This window comes from Tenrec ecaudatus, chromosome 6 (genome assembly GCF_050624435.1).
Source record: "Tenrec ecaudatus isolate mTenEca1 chromosome 6, mTenEca1.hap1, whole genome shotgun sequence".
NCBI classification, from domain to species: Eukaryota; Metazoa; Chordata; class Mammalia; order Afrosoricida; family Tenrecidae; genus Tenrec; species Tenrec ecaudatus.
Window position 1 is genome coordinate 111,874,498 of NC_134535.1, and position 16,608 is coordinate 111,891,105.

Below are 16,608 nucleotides of genomic sequence, written 5' to 3' on the forward strand. Positions count from 1 at the left end.
AGAGAAGTGAAGCTTTCACGGTATGCTTGGCAAAAATCAAGCACCCCAGTGGCATCGCCTGAGAAGGTTCTGCCTACTCTGTGAATTTTTCGTAAAAGCAGTTTTACTCGAGCCTTGATTTTTATGATGGCTAATTTAAGAGAATAGCATTTGGCTGTTAAATCTTGTCTCCTGCTTAGAAGAAATGTCACAAAAAGTTGTGATGTTGAACACAGCTTACAAGGGCAGCGCTATGGGTAAAACTCAAGTACAAGTAGTTTTCTCATTTCAAAAGAGGTGAGATGCCAATTGATGACAAACCTAGTTCTGGAAGTCTGTCAACTTCCCGAACGGATAAAAATTTCCATTCATAGTACATTTGGAGTTCATTCCACCAGGTCAGACTATTAATCAAGCTTTCTATTTAGAGGTTCTGAAAAGATTGCCTAACAGCTTGTGACAAAACAGGCCTGATCTGTGGCAGGTCCCCAACGCAACAATGAACCTGCTTACACAGCCATCTGTGTGCCAGTTTTTGGCCAAAAACAGCATGCCTTTCTTGCCCCATACACTTTACCTCACTGTGTGACTCTTGCTTCCATGAATGGACAGGAAAAAGACAGCGATTTGAGGATATAGAAGAGGTAAAGAAATAAATGAGGGAGGTGCTGTCAGCCATCCAAACAGATGAGTTTGAAAAAAATGCTTCCAAGAATGGAATCACAGATTTGACTAATGTATTAAGTGTAGTGTACTTTGAAGGTGATAAGGTTGTTTTTATTTTTTTTTAAAATTTTAAATACATACCTCTGAAAAGAAAATTCAGGGTTTTGGGCGGATACGCCCTAGTATGCTATAGATCAACTAAAATAATAAAGCCTTTGAAAGTTATTTTCATTTATGCATTATATAAATTTCAAAATGTCCATAACTCAAATACATGTATTTACATTTGAAATAATTAAGATGGGTTTGTTTTGAAATTATTCCCCCATAACCTCTATCTTCAATCTCAACAGATGACCACACCTCCAAATTTTAAGAGAAATTCATCAAAAAGAGGTATCAGAAGTTCAAAAACAATCAAATGAATATGAAGGGGCGTGAATGCAAGAGACCCAAAATCCACCTACAAGGTGATTGGATGTACCTCTCAGAGGGGCACACAGCAGACGATAGCTCCAGGGTGAGGTTCGGCACTGATGAACCACATAACTACTCTGGAGTTCTCTAAGATTTCGTCTCCTTACTATTAAGGGATTTATGCTTTACTTCATTAATCATGTTAGATTTGCCTATGTTCGTTTGTATATTTTTAAGATCGCTCAAGATAAATGAGCTCTCAGAGACAACGACAAGAGTAATGGTTCTCTGAGAGTGTGGGGAAGAGCAGGAGGGCGGGGGTATGGGGAGCTTGTAGCATGGACTGTATGGCCCCACCTGATGTGGCTGAACAATTAACAGTATTGTATGGCTGTATTGAAATGTGCAAGATATGTCAATAAAAATAGCATGAAAGACAAGTTTCCTGAAATGTAAGATAGGGATAAAAATACTACCTATTTCCTAAGGTTACTGTGAAGATTAAATGAATTCTGTAACACAAAGCACTAAAATCAAATAGAAAAATCTGCACTAAATGTTAGCGAATGAAATTATTCTACACCTTCCTTCTAGCAAACCTATAGTTATGTGCATCTGCACCCACAAATTGTCCTTGGCTTACAACAGAAGTCATGAACCGCTTCGTACCTAAACCATCTGTGCTTAGAGATCCTATCTTATTCAGCCATGTAGATGATCTATTAGCCTTCCTAACTTTTTATTTCTATCCTTTTCCTAGCAATTGGCTCCTTTGCAACATGAGGAACTTGAGTTTAGATTCATTTGGAACTCCAGAATAAAAATCTTTAAAATATTGTCCACTTGGTAGAGACTGTTGCTACATACTAATTGTGATTCAAAACTAAAGTCACCATCCTGTTTCTCTAATCACAGAAATCTTTGGTCAAATTTCCAACTTGGAAGCTTTTCAATTGCCAACATTTACCATGAAGTTATTATTTTTGTCCTGTAGAAATTAGCAAAACTTAATTATGCTGCAGTAACAAATAACTCCTGATTACCAGTTGCTGAAAACAATAGATTTGTTTCTCACTTATATATATATTATGCATTGCATTCAGTGAGGTCTGTTTCACAAGCTGAGACCATTTGAAAAAATGCTAGTCATAGCAACAATGAAGGGATACGGAAGGAAATTTTCCCAACAGTTCTTAAATACTTATATTCGCGTGTGTCACTTCTAGGGCGCCTTGGCAGCATAGGGGGGATTACAGACCATCTGCTTAACACGGACGGGTGGGCAGTTTCAACCCACCAGTTGCTCCCGGGGAGAAAACGAAGGCTATCTGTAGATGTGCAGCCTGTCACCCAAAGGAGCAGTCCTCCGGGGTTATGGAGTTGGACTCGACTAAATGGCAGGGAGTTTGTGTTTGCAGATCACATATAAGGAAAGACTATGTGAATATGCCAGTCTTCACCTCTATCACAACAGAAACATAAAGGACCTGAAGTTCTTGCTGATAAAGTCCAAAGACCACAGTTCTCAGTGTGGATTACAACTACATGTAAGGAAACAAAATCCTCACAACTAATCTAGCAGACATCATGACAGAGAAAGGAATGGACTGCCACAAAGGCAAGTGAAATCTAGTGCACGTTACGTGGATGAACATCAAACCTTTTTGAGTGAAGTATATTGCGAAAGAACAAAACTTGTATGACCTCACTCATAAAAAACACACTGGCATAGGAAACTTTACAGAGACCAAGGCTTATTGGCAGTTACCAAGGACAGGAAAGAGGGCCTGCGTACGCATTTAGGAAGCACTTAGTTTGTTCGTGGCAATTGAGAGTCGGCAATGGACACTGATTAATGGTTGCACAGCATGATTAATGTAATCTATTATCACTAATTTGAATACATGAAATAGGCAAATGTGTCGGTCACACAAACCATTTACTCACTGAAAAAATTAGCCACCTATGATAGTTTAGACTATTAACTGTTTCCAATGGTTTAAAAAATCTTTTTTACACAGAGGAGGAGGTATTTAAAAGACAAAGATGTATAAGTTAGAATATCTTTAACATCAAAAATTGTTGTTTACAATACAGAACTCAATAGATAACAAATAAGGTTCTTTAAAATTTATAATTTTGATACATCTTTATTTAGTTCTCAATGAACTAGGGTGATTTCCAAGTGTAAGTTTTCACATCAAACCTCTAGTTTTAAAATCTATTATTCCTCCGTACCAACACACTCACAAAGTAAAGCAAAAATTATTAGGCTTTTCTAAAGGAAAAAATGCTCCCCAAAAATGTAACCCTTGGAGGAAAGTGCATGCTCTGGGCCAAAACTAAACACTCCATTACAACTACTGAGCAACTCCTTCCAGAAAAGAACTTGAAGGCACGAAGGCACCTCAAGGCTCTGGTTTGGTTAAATCTAACTGGTTAGAAAATAGTCACTGTCAAGTTTTCAACAGGGTCGATATGTTACTTTCTCATGAAACTAACTGATGTCTTGTTACAAAATGGAGGGCTCTTCCAAAATCAAAATTGACATCTTAATGCTGAGATTATATATTAAATTGAAATGACAACTGTATTGAAGAAACAGCATCAATGATCCTTTCATTGATAATGCGGAGATAAACTACAATTCCTCTTATAAGGGTCATATGAAATTTTACATAAGGGTTCTTGAGGGAGGTGGGTGGGGAAGGAGAAAAAACGAGCAGATACCAAGGGCTCAAGTAGAAAGCAAATGTTTTGAGAATGATGACAACAAATGTACAAATGTGCTTGACACAATGGATGGATATATGGATTATGATAAAATTATTTTAAAAATTATTTTAAAAAATTTACACAGGCTTCCAAAAAAAAAACCGCTAACAAGAATTAACAAGTTTTACCCTAAGTTGGGTTACTCTACCGGTGTTCTAAATCTCCCACATATCTTGTGTACCACATACTTACCTATAGTACTCATTCAAGTATTTGACACTGTAACTGATGCCATGCGGACTGCAACACACACTCCGCCAGAAGCACGTCATACTGTACTGGAAGCACCTTCCTGTGCTCCTCTAAGATGCTCCATCACTGTGAACAGCAGGCTGGCAGAGCAGAAAGGATACTGCCCTAAGGGTGCAGGGTAGCAATGTCGAAACATACTTTTCTCTAGTTCCCCCATCATGAGCCCAATTCTACCTTGCAAATCCAGCTAGACCAGAGCATGTGCACTGGTACCGACAGGAACTGGAAACACAGGGAATCCAGGACAGGTGATCCTTTCAAGACCAGTGAAGAGGGTGGAGAGAGGGTGGGGTAGAAAGCGGGAACCGATCACAATGATCTACATAACCCTTCTCCCTTGGAGAAGGACAACAGTTAAGTGGGTAAAGAGACATGACAGAGTAAGACATGACAAAATAATAATTTATAAATTATCATGGTTCATGAGGAGGGGGTATGGGGGGGGTGAGAAGCAGATATCAAGGGTTCAAGTAGAAAGAAACTGCTTTGAGACTGATGAGGGCAACAAACATACAAATATGCTGGACACAATAGATGTATGTATGGTGATGAGTTGTACGAGCCCCCAATAAAATTATTTTTAAAATACAATTTAAAAACGAGTTAGAGTCCCAAGGGCTCAAATCGAAAGTGCACATTTAGAAAATGATAATGGCAATATACATATAAATATGCTTGACAAAATAGATGTATGGAATGTTACGAGCTGTAAGAGCCCCAATAAATTGATTTTTTTTAAAAAAGAATACTCCCCTAAGAACAGATCTGGGCTTAATTACTGCTCTAACCAGCTCACAAATTCCTTACAACTATGAATCATATCATGTAAACTTAAAGTCAGGATATATGTAAAACAAAAGGGAGGATAAAAACCATGAAGCATTTTTTAATTCCTGTATTTTTAAGGCTAGTCTCATATTCATTAGAAAGGACAAAATAACTGAATGTTAAAAAATACAAAGCTCTAGAGACTTTATTCTTCAAGTCTGAGCATTGGAGCTACAAAATCTCTTCTGCAATATTTTTGAAGAAAACATTCTACCATGAAACCCACAAACCAGTTCTCTTTAAAAAAGAAAGCCCACCTTCAAGTGATGTATGGTTTAACTCCCTTCTCCTAAAACAGACCATATTATACAAGAGGACTTCCAATCCTTGAAAAACACTCCATTATCATTTCAATCTATTTCCCTGTGAACCATTTCAAGCTCTCTGAACAAGCACCTTTTTGTTGATCTGCAAGCCCAAGTTGTTCTACACAAATACATATCCCATAAACAAGAGTCTACCTAAACTAAGAATTCCCAAGAATTTGTACAGCATTAAACTTAGTTAGGGAGAAAGAACTGTTAACTAAGTTTCTGGAACCTAGTTTCCTCCATTCGTTTGTATTTTATTTTAAAAGTTAACACTTTTGTTAACTGTACTATCCTAGCAAAATACAAACAGTAAACAGTAAATAATGCTTTACATACTTGCAGTAAATGTTCCCTTTTAAGAATATATGCATAATTTAAAACATTTTATTAAAAGGCAAAGGGAAAATATATTTACACTCAAAAGATTACTGACATGATTATCAATGCTTTCAATGAAAGTACAACAAATCTTAAAATATGTATTGAGTTAAATATTTCCCATCTTAACTTCATAAGAAACTCAGAATAATGTGGGTCCACTTTATGGAAGATTTATATATGAAAGGTAAGTTTATTAGAAAAATAAACAGCTTTAAATTTTACAATATTTTCCACTTCAAAATTTTCTTAGATAAAGTAGATGTGCTCATATGGTTTAAACATGATCTGATTTACAAAATCTCCTTTAGTCCTATTTAATAAAACAAAATACAAAATATAAATGATGAAATATTGGGCTGTTAGCAACTATTAAGAAATATAATGTAAAATTTAGGGGGGAAAGGACCATGTATTCCAGGCATCTGGTATGACAATGAATATTATAACTTAAATTTAAAAATTTTTCACTAATTTTCAGTATAGTGGCTTGTTTTTTTCAAGATAAACACTACCATAAGAAAATGCAAGTCATATAGTCTAAATGTATTTTGCCAAAATTTTTATCAACTAGACTACGTGTCAGCAAACTTTTTAAAGAGCCAGTTAGTAAGTATTTTAGAAGGCCATAAGATTCACTACACAACTCTGACACTACTAACAGAAATCTTTTCCAGACAACATGTAAATTAATGAGTATGCTTACAGGCTGCAATTCACTAGATGCAAACTAAACTAATGATTATTTCAGGTGCCCAATTATATATATTTATGTATATATCATACTTTGGGGTTAGGAGGAACAATATAAATGAGTAGACATCCATAAATAAACATTACAAATTTAAAATTTCACACTATTTTCTTATTTTCATAACTGGATGTATATAGTTAACGTTATAAAATTAGTTCATTTTATTCCACATTCTCTCTGGTGTGTTAAAAAATAGTAAGGAATCAAAGGCAGATAAGCAGGAAAAGATCTTGAAATAGTAGCGGCCATGAAATCTGGTTTTGAAGTAACACAGAAAAAAAGTAATTTACTCATGTGTCCCTAAAGAAAGCACCAGATGTGTATTTTCAGAAGTCATTTTAAAACTAATTGAATTGTTACCATTCTGAAGCTAAATGTGATTTGCTCTGTTTTATTAGAAAAAATACTTAGGCAAGGTCTACAATCATCCGTCAATTAAGAATGACAATTAAGAACATGAAGCAATAAAATAAAAATACAAGTACAAACTATAAATCTGAAACATTTCTATTTGGCAATTTCATAACAAGTCAAAATTAAAAAACAAAAAAGGAGATTGCAGATTTAGATACAGGATAAGCAATGATGAAGTGCTTGAGAAAAAGAGCAACATAAAATCACACTTTCTTTTTTAAATAAAATCACATTGGCTACAGATCACATGGATAATACCCTTAATTCAACAACCATTCCAGAATGTCTTACAGCAGTGCTTGAATTTGCACTTACTACATTTTACGACTCATTCCATGTATATACCTCTTTAACCCACTGTAATAAATTCTTCCATAATTAAAAAAAATTTAAAGCAAGCGAGAAATGACTTATGTATCATGTGGAGTTCTTCCCATTTTGGAACCAAAGGCTTAGTTCTTATATCTTTGTCTATTGTTTCTTTAAAAAATTTAGTGTAAAAACTGCTGGTTTTTATATTTACTGTAGTAAAGTGAAAACTCCTCAATCGGGAGTATTTTCTGCAGTTTGACTGCATATAACAACATACTTTACAATATGTTCTTCCAACAGTAAGGAAATAACTGACTTCACGGTCACTGTCAGCAATGAGTGCCATAATTCTATTATGGGTACAGGTCCTCCCTCAAAGACTTTCTGGAAGGATGCTCAATGTGTTTTGTTCTTATAGATACTAACAGTAGTACATAGTCCTTTAAGTCTGCAAAAGACATTTATTGTTAAAGAAGGTGCTTTATTAACAATTTCTCTGGCAGCACTAGTGAGTTACAATATCCTTCAATATTATTTCTACCATAATATATACATTTTCATGCCTCTAGAAAAACATCTACAGTACATTTCATAATATAAAAATATATTACAAATCTGCTGAAGTATTTACAAGCAATGTACTATTATTATCTCTATGCAACATTTGTTTGATACAATACTAACAAGTTACACATATTTCCATTTCTGTAAGTTAAAAAAAACCCATATGGCTTCTTGCTTACCAAGCAAGAAAGTGATTTTTATTTTTCTTTTCAAAAAACCAACTTTGGTGCATAAAAGATTCAGTTTGAAGATACTTTAAAAAAAATACAAGTTTTTTTTTACATTAAACAACTCAAAAACCAAATGAATTTGTCCAAAAGGGGGTGGGGGGTGGGGAATTAGTCTTATATAGGCTAAAATGCAAATATGATTATTCAAATCATTTGAAATAGAGGTTTTTAAAAAACCGTTAACAGACTAGTTTTTATAGGCAAATATGAACATACTGTACTCCATGAGAAAACCCTAATCCTGAAGGGGGGCCACCAGACATACTGCAACACCCTGAACAGTAATTCTCTGCCCTAATGCTAGACGAAGTTTTAGTTGATTGCAAATGGCGTTCACTGTTTGCTTACATACAAACTGAACATTTTTCTTATCAGAGTTCTGCAAAAGAACACAAATGGCAACCAATCACATCTATTAATCATAATTAGAAGGTAAATTATCTCTCGATGATTTTCATTGTCTAAATACTTCCTAATACGATTTCAAATGAATAGACACTGTCAAGCCCATTATCCTCACAGTGTCTTCTGGTATTTTTAAGGACACGTGTTGGAATTTTTCTCTTTCCGATATAAACGAGTGTGATCACTAAGGGGGAAAGCAGCTTAAAGCAGCAAGCATGCAAAGCCTTTAAGAAGTGGTTCCACTAAGTTGCCAAAGAGTGTTTGCTCAGTCTCCCACAGTACCATTCCATGAAAATGTGGATATACAGAAATATATTAATATATTCCACAGAAGAATCTACTGCATTCACAGAATGTTTACACTAAGCATAAATATTATTCTAAATACTGGGTTAAAAAGGGGGGTTTGTCTCTAATGTGCAACTTTTCCTAAACCCATGTCAGTGACTAAGACTGCAGGTGTCCCCGCTTGTTTGCTCTCCTGTGTATTGATTTATGTTTTACCTCTTCAACCTCTTCTGCGGCATTGTTCTAGAAAAAAAAGAAAATACAAGTTAATTATTCAGTTGAAACCACACTGAGCACTTTGAGGCATCAAAATATTTTATGTGAAGTGTAGCTATCATCTATTTCAATTAAACTTTATTTCCAAAGTATTCTCACATAATGAATTTAACTTAATTCTAAAATTTCTGTTCATTCTTTTTTAGATAGCCTGCTACTAAGCTTTAAAAAAGAAAATTATTATTGAGTCTAACATTAAGCATATATTAAACAAGTAAGTAGTACTTTAAATGATCTCCACAGGTGGTATAAATCATTTGTGCTCAACTGTTAACCCAAAAATCGGTGCCGTGAATGCAGGGCTTGCCAGTGTGCTTCCATTGAGATTACAACCGAGAAATTCCTAGGGAACAATTCTCAGTAATGCATGGGGTGGCCATGAGCAGAACCAAATGATGGTTAACTTAGAACAGTACTTTTAAAGCTAATAAGTGTGTTTGGTTCAATCTCATTTCTAAAGTACAGTATTTCTACATTTAACAAACCCACATAGAAAATGTACACAAGCATAGACTGTGCACAGTATGCACAAGAAACTGATGATTAAAGAGATTACACAGTCTGCAGGTGTGTGATTTACACAGATACAGTAAATGTGTGTCTGAAAGGCCTGTCATTTGTGCACGTAGCAAAATATTTGCCCTAAAAGTTCAAGTTCTAAAAGCAAACAGAAACAAGCCCTAAAAATTCATTAGCAAACAAAACTTCTTTTAAATAGAGAGACAAGTTAGTTGCAATTCCACTGTGTTTTGGGTAGTGCGTTATGACTACTAAAAATTGTATCTGAAATTCTTGTGTCATTTTATTTGTCTAACCTATTTCTATGTAAAATATATTATATGTTTTTGCAAGTTTTACTCCCTAAATCATTCTGGTGTGCATGAATTGCATAAAGCAGTATAGAGCTCTTCTGTAACCTTAGGAAAGACATTTAACCACTTACCCCAGTTTTCCAATCTGTCAAACACTGATGTGGGGGAATAACAACACATATCAGGGATAACAGAGAGGACACAGTATGTGGAAAACATCTAGCCAAGTGAACTGACAGTCAGAATATTGGTCTTTTCTCTAGCCCCTACCCAACACTTCATAAGCTGAGCAGACTAAAATAATGGATCAGATTAAAAATCAGTAAAAATGAACACTGTAGAAATGAATCCCAGAATGAAATTTCAAAGGCTCTTTTTGCAGATTGGGTTGAATGTAAATTTTAAAGAGTCAATCACGTAACTAGCATTTAGGGTGTATGATATATTCTCAATTTAACCAAGTCTAAGACTAGAAAACTGAAATAAAACTTTAGAAAAATACTGTCTTTCAGAATCCAAGCATTTGAAACTTTTTTGTGTTTTAATTCCGAAATACTAAAGCATCTTAAAGAAAGACATGCTTGCTATTGAAATTGTGGACTTAAACATGAATACAAATCTTACATCCAAATTTAGGGGAGATGAAAACATCGAAGTCAAGGTTACATTACCTGTATATGTTTGGATCCAAAAGCAAGGCAGTATCTTTGGGTAACTTTGATAAATGAACTACTTTAGTTTTTAATTGATGTCGTTCACTTTCATTCACCCATACATCAGGCAGACTGTAAATTAAACAACAGATGGAATTCTTTACCTCCCAAAAATGGCAAATGCATGATCATAACTAAAAGTGGATCAGTAGTTTGACAATAGTTTGTAAACAATGTACTTAAAAATAATGATGATTCATCAAAAATAATATTTGCTGGGGAAACTGGTATATTCTATAAAACACCTTCATGTGTTCAAAACTTTTACATTTTTCAATAAATGACTACCTTGAAAGGATGACTAAGACTGCATTAATAAGACAAAACACCAACCTACTCTCTGTAATAGATTCCACCTCCTAGAACTTTCTAGATTTCCTGACACTTTAAGTCTTTATTGCAATGGATAGGTCCATCTCTTTCCCAAGGAACAGCTATTGGTTTGACCTTGGCCTTACTAAGTCGATTCTTAACCTACTGCACAACAAGGGCTTGGCCCTTTTGATACTCCTAGATCAATAAAAATTCATAAAATTATCACATCCTAGATATGAGTAAAAATTGTTTCAACAAGCTTTATCATCAAAAAAGGTAACATTTTGAAACATTTGCCTTGAGCCAGGCACTTAAAGAGCTTTTTCAAAAGCTATCTCTTAATTCTTGAATTATGTAATGTCATATGGTTTACTTTCAACAAGAATTTTTATTTAAAATCACTATATAAATATTAAACTTTTAATAAAAATACTAGGGCAGATGACCCCTTCAGGACCAGTGGTGAGAGTGGCGATACCTGGAGGGTGGAGAGAAGGTGGGGCAGAAAGGGGGAATCAATTACAAAGATCTACATTTACCCTCCTCCGAGACGTCGGACAGTGTAAGATATGACAAAATAATAATTTGTTAATTATGCAGGGTTCATGAGGGAGGGGGGAGGGGGAGCGAGGGAGGAAAATGAGGAGCTGCTTTCAAGTAGAAAGCAATATGTTCTGAGAATGATGATGGCAACAAATGTGCTTGACACAATGGATGGATGTATGGATTGTGATAAAAATTGGACGAGCCCCCAATAAAATGATTTTTAAAAAATACTACATTCTTCTATTAAGTATATATTATTTAAAATACTTACATGTCTTCAGGCATCCAGTGAAGCAAAAGTTTTATCTTTCCAGAATCCTCTTTTCTCTTAGCTATTACCTATCAATGACATGAAAGGGTAAAAAAATTTTAAACGGGCTTTGGGCCAAAACGAGAACTTCAAGCATTCATATCACTAAAACATTCTCTGCTTTGCTAACACTCACCCTTCTCTCACAAAATTGAAAGCTACTAAGAAGGAGTAAAGACTGTGTCCCGGGTACTTTTACACCTTACTGCCTATAGCATAATTTAGCTTCCAGAGTAATCTAAATAAAAAGTAATTTGGAATCTATCAAAAAAATCTGAATTCAGGAAACCTTGAAGAGTTCAGAGGTTCTCAATAAACAAATTAGAGCAATAGCTGAAAAAGCAAAATCAAACATCCACGCACACAGATTTACTAACTGGTTCGTCATACAGAGTAATATTTCCATCCAGGTTCAGGCCTTTATCTGCTGGACCGCTCCCAGTCCTCAAAGTTAATCTTTATTCAGTACCCAAATTACCTAGTCGCCAATTTTAAAATCACATCCCCAACTAAAACTCTTAAAAGGTTGACAAGATTTTAGGGCAGGAATATTCTTAATATGATGCACAAAACCCATCATAATCTGGTCTCCCAGCCTCATTTTGCCTGAACTCTTCCGGTCACATACTAAAGACCGTTTTCTAAATTAAGAAATACATAAAAGAACCTTTCCTATCTGACCAACAAATTACAGCTCAAGCCACACTTTCCGAGCTCTCTTGTATTGGGAGTGGGTATTCATGTTCTAGAAAGGAATGACTACGTAACACACTGCACACAGCAGCAAAGCCAAATTAATGACACCCTCATGTAACTAAATTAGCATTTTAAACAAAAGCAAAATATTTTCTACCCTCATTTTAAACATGTATTAAAAACCATTATATAAATTAAATTTTGAATCCAAGACTGCATTGAGATTTAATAAAATCCCAAGATCAGATCTGGAGATGCTAAAGCAAAGTAACTATAAAGCAAGCAAGCTAGTACATTATATACCAAAGTATAAGCAAACCCGAATATCTGCAGAGGCACCTAATTTTGCCACAAAAACTGCATTAAAATGTGCTGAAAAACTGCTCATACTCGAGTATACATGGTACCTGGTTACTAGGATTCTGCTGACCTCTTCTGGAGAAGCCATGAAAATAAATTTTCTTCTATTTAAAAAACAAGGAATCTTTCTCACACGTGTTATTTTTGTAATCAATACTTCCTAAGAAATACTTTGAAGACCATAAACTTCAAGTGTGCAGTAAGTACTGAATCTATTCACTACTCACTTTTGTTTAACAGCTACTGTCTCCCTCTGAAACCTTCCCGGTCATGGGATTTGAAGGGACGTGGTCACTGTTCTATGGTGTCTACAAGACTTTTTCACAGTGTGCAAGCTCTTCCTTGCACCTTCCGTCCCTAGCAAAATGGTTCTTCAAATAGCATTCCACCTGAGGTTCTTTTTAATATTTTCTCATTCTTTCTTTTTAGCTACTTTCCCTTCCCAAATTCAGTAGAGGTACCAATCTTCAGCTTTTTAATTTGTGCTGTATGTCAGTTTATAATAAAGATTTTCAAAAAATGTGTAGAAGCATGGCACTCCAGGCTAATGAAATTTCCTGAAACCCCTTAGCACATATGTTAAGGATCATGCTCTTATGTACTCTAAAATGTTTTCCACAGCTACAAAAATAATCTTCACAGATTATGATGACTGGGTAATTTTTCAAATTTTATTTAATCTAGTAACATTTATTTCTAGTCTTCCCATGATGAATCTAAAGATTTCATCACAGCAGCAGCTCTGATGAAAAAGTGTATGAAAATGGTTGCTTCATTGTTCTCATCACTTTGCCATTATCATTGTTTCCTTACATGCAGACAGGACATGCTCCATTTCATGAGTGTGTATTCTTTAAACGCATTAAATATTGGCAGCCCTAATCTGAGTCCTATGACTTTTCTTTGTGTCTACATTCAATTTCTAGGTTTTCATCCAGTCTCATATCTTTAATACCATCCAAATGTTCAAACTCTCATTCCCATCTATTGGCCACATCTCTCTTCTACACTCCAAATTCTTATATACCTGCCTGTTCGTCAAGGCCAACCTCTAATGTATCCGAATCTGAGTTCCATATCCCTCATTCATCTACTTACTGCAGTCTTCGATCTACTGATGACAACTACATTCTCAACATTTGCCTAAGCAAAACGCTAGAAGTCATCTTTTCTCAATTTCAAATCAGACATCTAAATCCACCCAAAAAACTTGTCAGCACTGTCTTCAAAGGGTATATAGAATCTGACTTGTGGTCTTCACTACAGCCAGTATAGTCCCAAAACACAATCTTCACTATATAATGCCAACAAACGGATTATGCCTAGATTCCACGGATACAAATCAACTGTGATATAAGTAGAACACCTTTGTCTTTGGGGATTGGAAAGATGACACATAAGCATCTGCAAACAAACATGTAAGAATGCCAACAGTAGACAGGCTACACGTCACCGTACGACATGCTACACAAGAGTAAGCAAGCACAGCAGTGGGTTTTCAAAAACAGGGAGTGGAAATAGGAGCAAGTTTAAAGCTAGCAGTTAACTTTTTGAGAATGACAGAAGCATTCTGCATGGTAACTCTGGTGGTGTTTTCCAGGGTGACTCTAACTGAAAGGCACCGTCTATCTATGTGAGGGTTTCCTAAGATTCTGGAGATTTTCATTCCATTTTCCACATTTAAAGCCTACTATTATTTTTAATTGCTGCAATGTTATACATAAACAATACTTCCTTTTTATTTAACCCTAAATCAAACCATGCCTACTCAAACTCCTTCAGTGGCTTCTAATCACAAACAGAATAAAAGCCAAAGTGTCAAGAGGATACTTCCAAGTACATGCTGCTTTTCACACACACCAGGTCTACTCCTACCTCAGACTACTAGACTTAGGTTCTACAACTGACTGTGATGATTGTACAACTCTTCTTGATGTGACTGAGCTACTGGATGTGCGATGAGAATTACATGCCAATAAAACCATTAAAAAACACTATATTTGATATTTCTTCTGCCTAAATTTCTGATCTCCATAATGAATTAGAGTAGGAATGTTTGTTTTCATGTTTCGTTCACTGATGTACTTACTCTATCAGTGCCACCTGGCACACAAGTGCATATGCTTAAATGAATAAAATAGCCCTGTCGAAAAATGGGTGCATAAGCAAACATGGTGAAGAGAGCGGTTAGTGTCTGGCTATCAAAAGATATCGCACCTGGGGTCTTAAACGCTTGAAGTTAAACAAGCAGCCATCCAGCAGGGAAGCAAATAAGCCCAAATGAAAGAAGCACACCAGCCTGTGCGATCATGAGGTGTCGTCGTGATCAGAATCAGTATCCAAAACAAACAACTAAATTGATGTAAACGGGGGTATAGTATAGCACCAATGAATCACACATCATTCCTCTAGTTCCTGAATACTTCCCTCCACCTACCTCCCCCACCCAATACCATAACCCAGTTCTACCTTACAAATCTGGCTAAACTGGAGAACACATTGGCACAAAGAGCTCGGGACACATGGAATTCAGGACAGATAAACCCCTCAATAACCGTAATGGGAGTAGTGATACCATGAGGGTAAGCGTGATAGATGGGGAGGGGGAAGGTCGAGAAAGAGGGAACCCATCACAAGGGAAATATAGAGTGCCCCTCCCCCATCCGAAGCAGATGAATAACAAGAAATATGGTTGAAGGGAGACAATGGACAGTGTAAGACATGAAATAATAACAATAAATAATTGATCAAGGATTCACAGGGTGGGAGGGTGGAGGTGAAGAAGGAATAAGAGCTTATACCAAGGGCTCAAGTAGAAAATGTTTTGGAAATGATGATGGCAACAGATGTACAAATATGCTGATATAATTGATGTATGAAATGTGATAAGAGCTGTAAGAGCCCCTAATAAAATAATTTTTTTTAAATAGCCCTACCAAATGTCACTGACTGGTGATCAAATTTAAGTAATTTTACTTAAACATAATCTACATAAACAATTCAATAGTTTAATCATATCAAGAAGTTTTATAATTATTACAATTAAATCTCACTGGATTTCATAAAAAATGTAATTACAGAATAAGCCTATGTTATCAAAAACTTCAAAAGAGAACTTCAAGACCCTAATGATGCTAAATCTAACAAATTCTCCAAGCAGTTATCTTAATTCTCTTAATTTTTAACCCCTATGATTTTCTTTCCAACTCTATAGTTGGATACCGACCGGTCTTTCTATAAAATTTCCTGCATTTTAATGTGCACCTCTCTTCAAATGCAAGAACTCATCTCTCCTAAATGTCTTTGACCCCATATCATAAATTATTATTTTCTCCTTGTACATACCATCTTTTACCGGACGTATCACTAACTTCCATAATTCTGTCCTCTTTCAAATATTATCAATCATGCCTCTATTTAAATACATTCCATAAAGAATATCTACTATTGATTGTTTAAATACATTCCATAAAGAATATCTACTGTTGATTGTTTACTGGGCTCATTCAATGGGTTTTATTAATTAAATTTCCTAGAGTTCAGGGAAACCCAGTTGAATATTTTACACTGTTACAAGATTTCCCTTTTCAACTTTCCTTGGTAATGGTTAATGGCTGATACTTTCCCATTCACATTTTATGGTGGCTATCCACAAAAACACCAAAAGATTTTCTTTCTCTTTAAGATAAAAGCGTACCTACGCATCATACTGTTGCACAAAAACAGGCAAGATCACCTGTCTTCACTATAGGGCTAAAGAAAGTGATCCAAATAGGTGAGAAATAGGAAAATATATACACAGGAAATATATACATAAGTGGGAGTGGACATATATACAAATATTGTACAAATTTTGTGTATACAAATAAATACACAAATAGGGAAATGTACATAGGTGGGAGGGGACAAAACAGAATTTCAAACCAAATGCAAGATACTGTTATCAATACTGATCTTTTGTGTTTAAAATCTCATGCCTTTTGCAAGAATATAAAAAAACTGGGTAC

The 16,608-nt window shown here is 35.3% G+C and overlaps 1 protein-coding gene across 2 annotated transcripts in view; it reads right to left on the reverse strand.

Annotated features, from left to right (window-relative positions):
* Positions 1-5,671: 5,671 nt before the first annotated feature.
* AEBP2 (AE binding protein 2) overlaps positions 5,672-16,608 on the reverse strand; it is a 44,564-nt gene continuing 33,627 nt past the window's right edge. Inside the window, exons 6-9 of one of the 2 annotated variants that reach the window (XM_075552017.1) lie at positions 11,507-11,574; positions 10,333-10,446; positions 8,790-8,816; positions 5,672-8,259 (exon numbers count right to left, since the gene is read on the reverse strand). In XM_075552017.1, coding sequence (XP_075408132.1) covers positions 8,214-8,259; positions 8,790-8,816; positions 10,333-10,446; positions 11,507-11,574 — 255 coding nt within the window. In that variant the 3' untranslated portion in view covers positions 5,672-8,213. The remainder of the gene's footprint in view (positions 8,260-8,789; positions 8,817-10,332; positions 10,447-11,506; positions 11,575-16,608) is intronic. The other variant, XM_075552018.1, reaches the window with a different exon arrangement.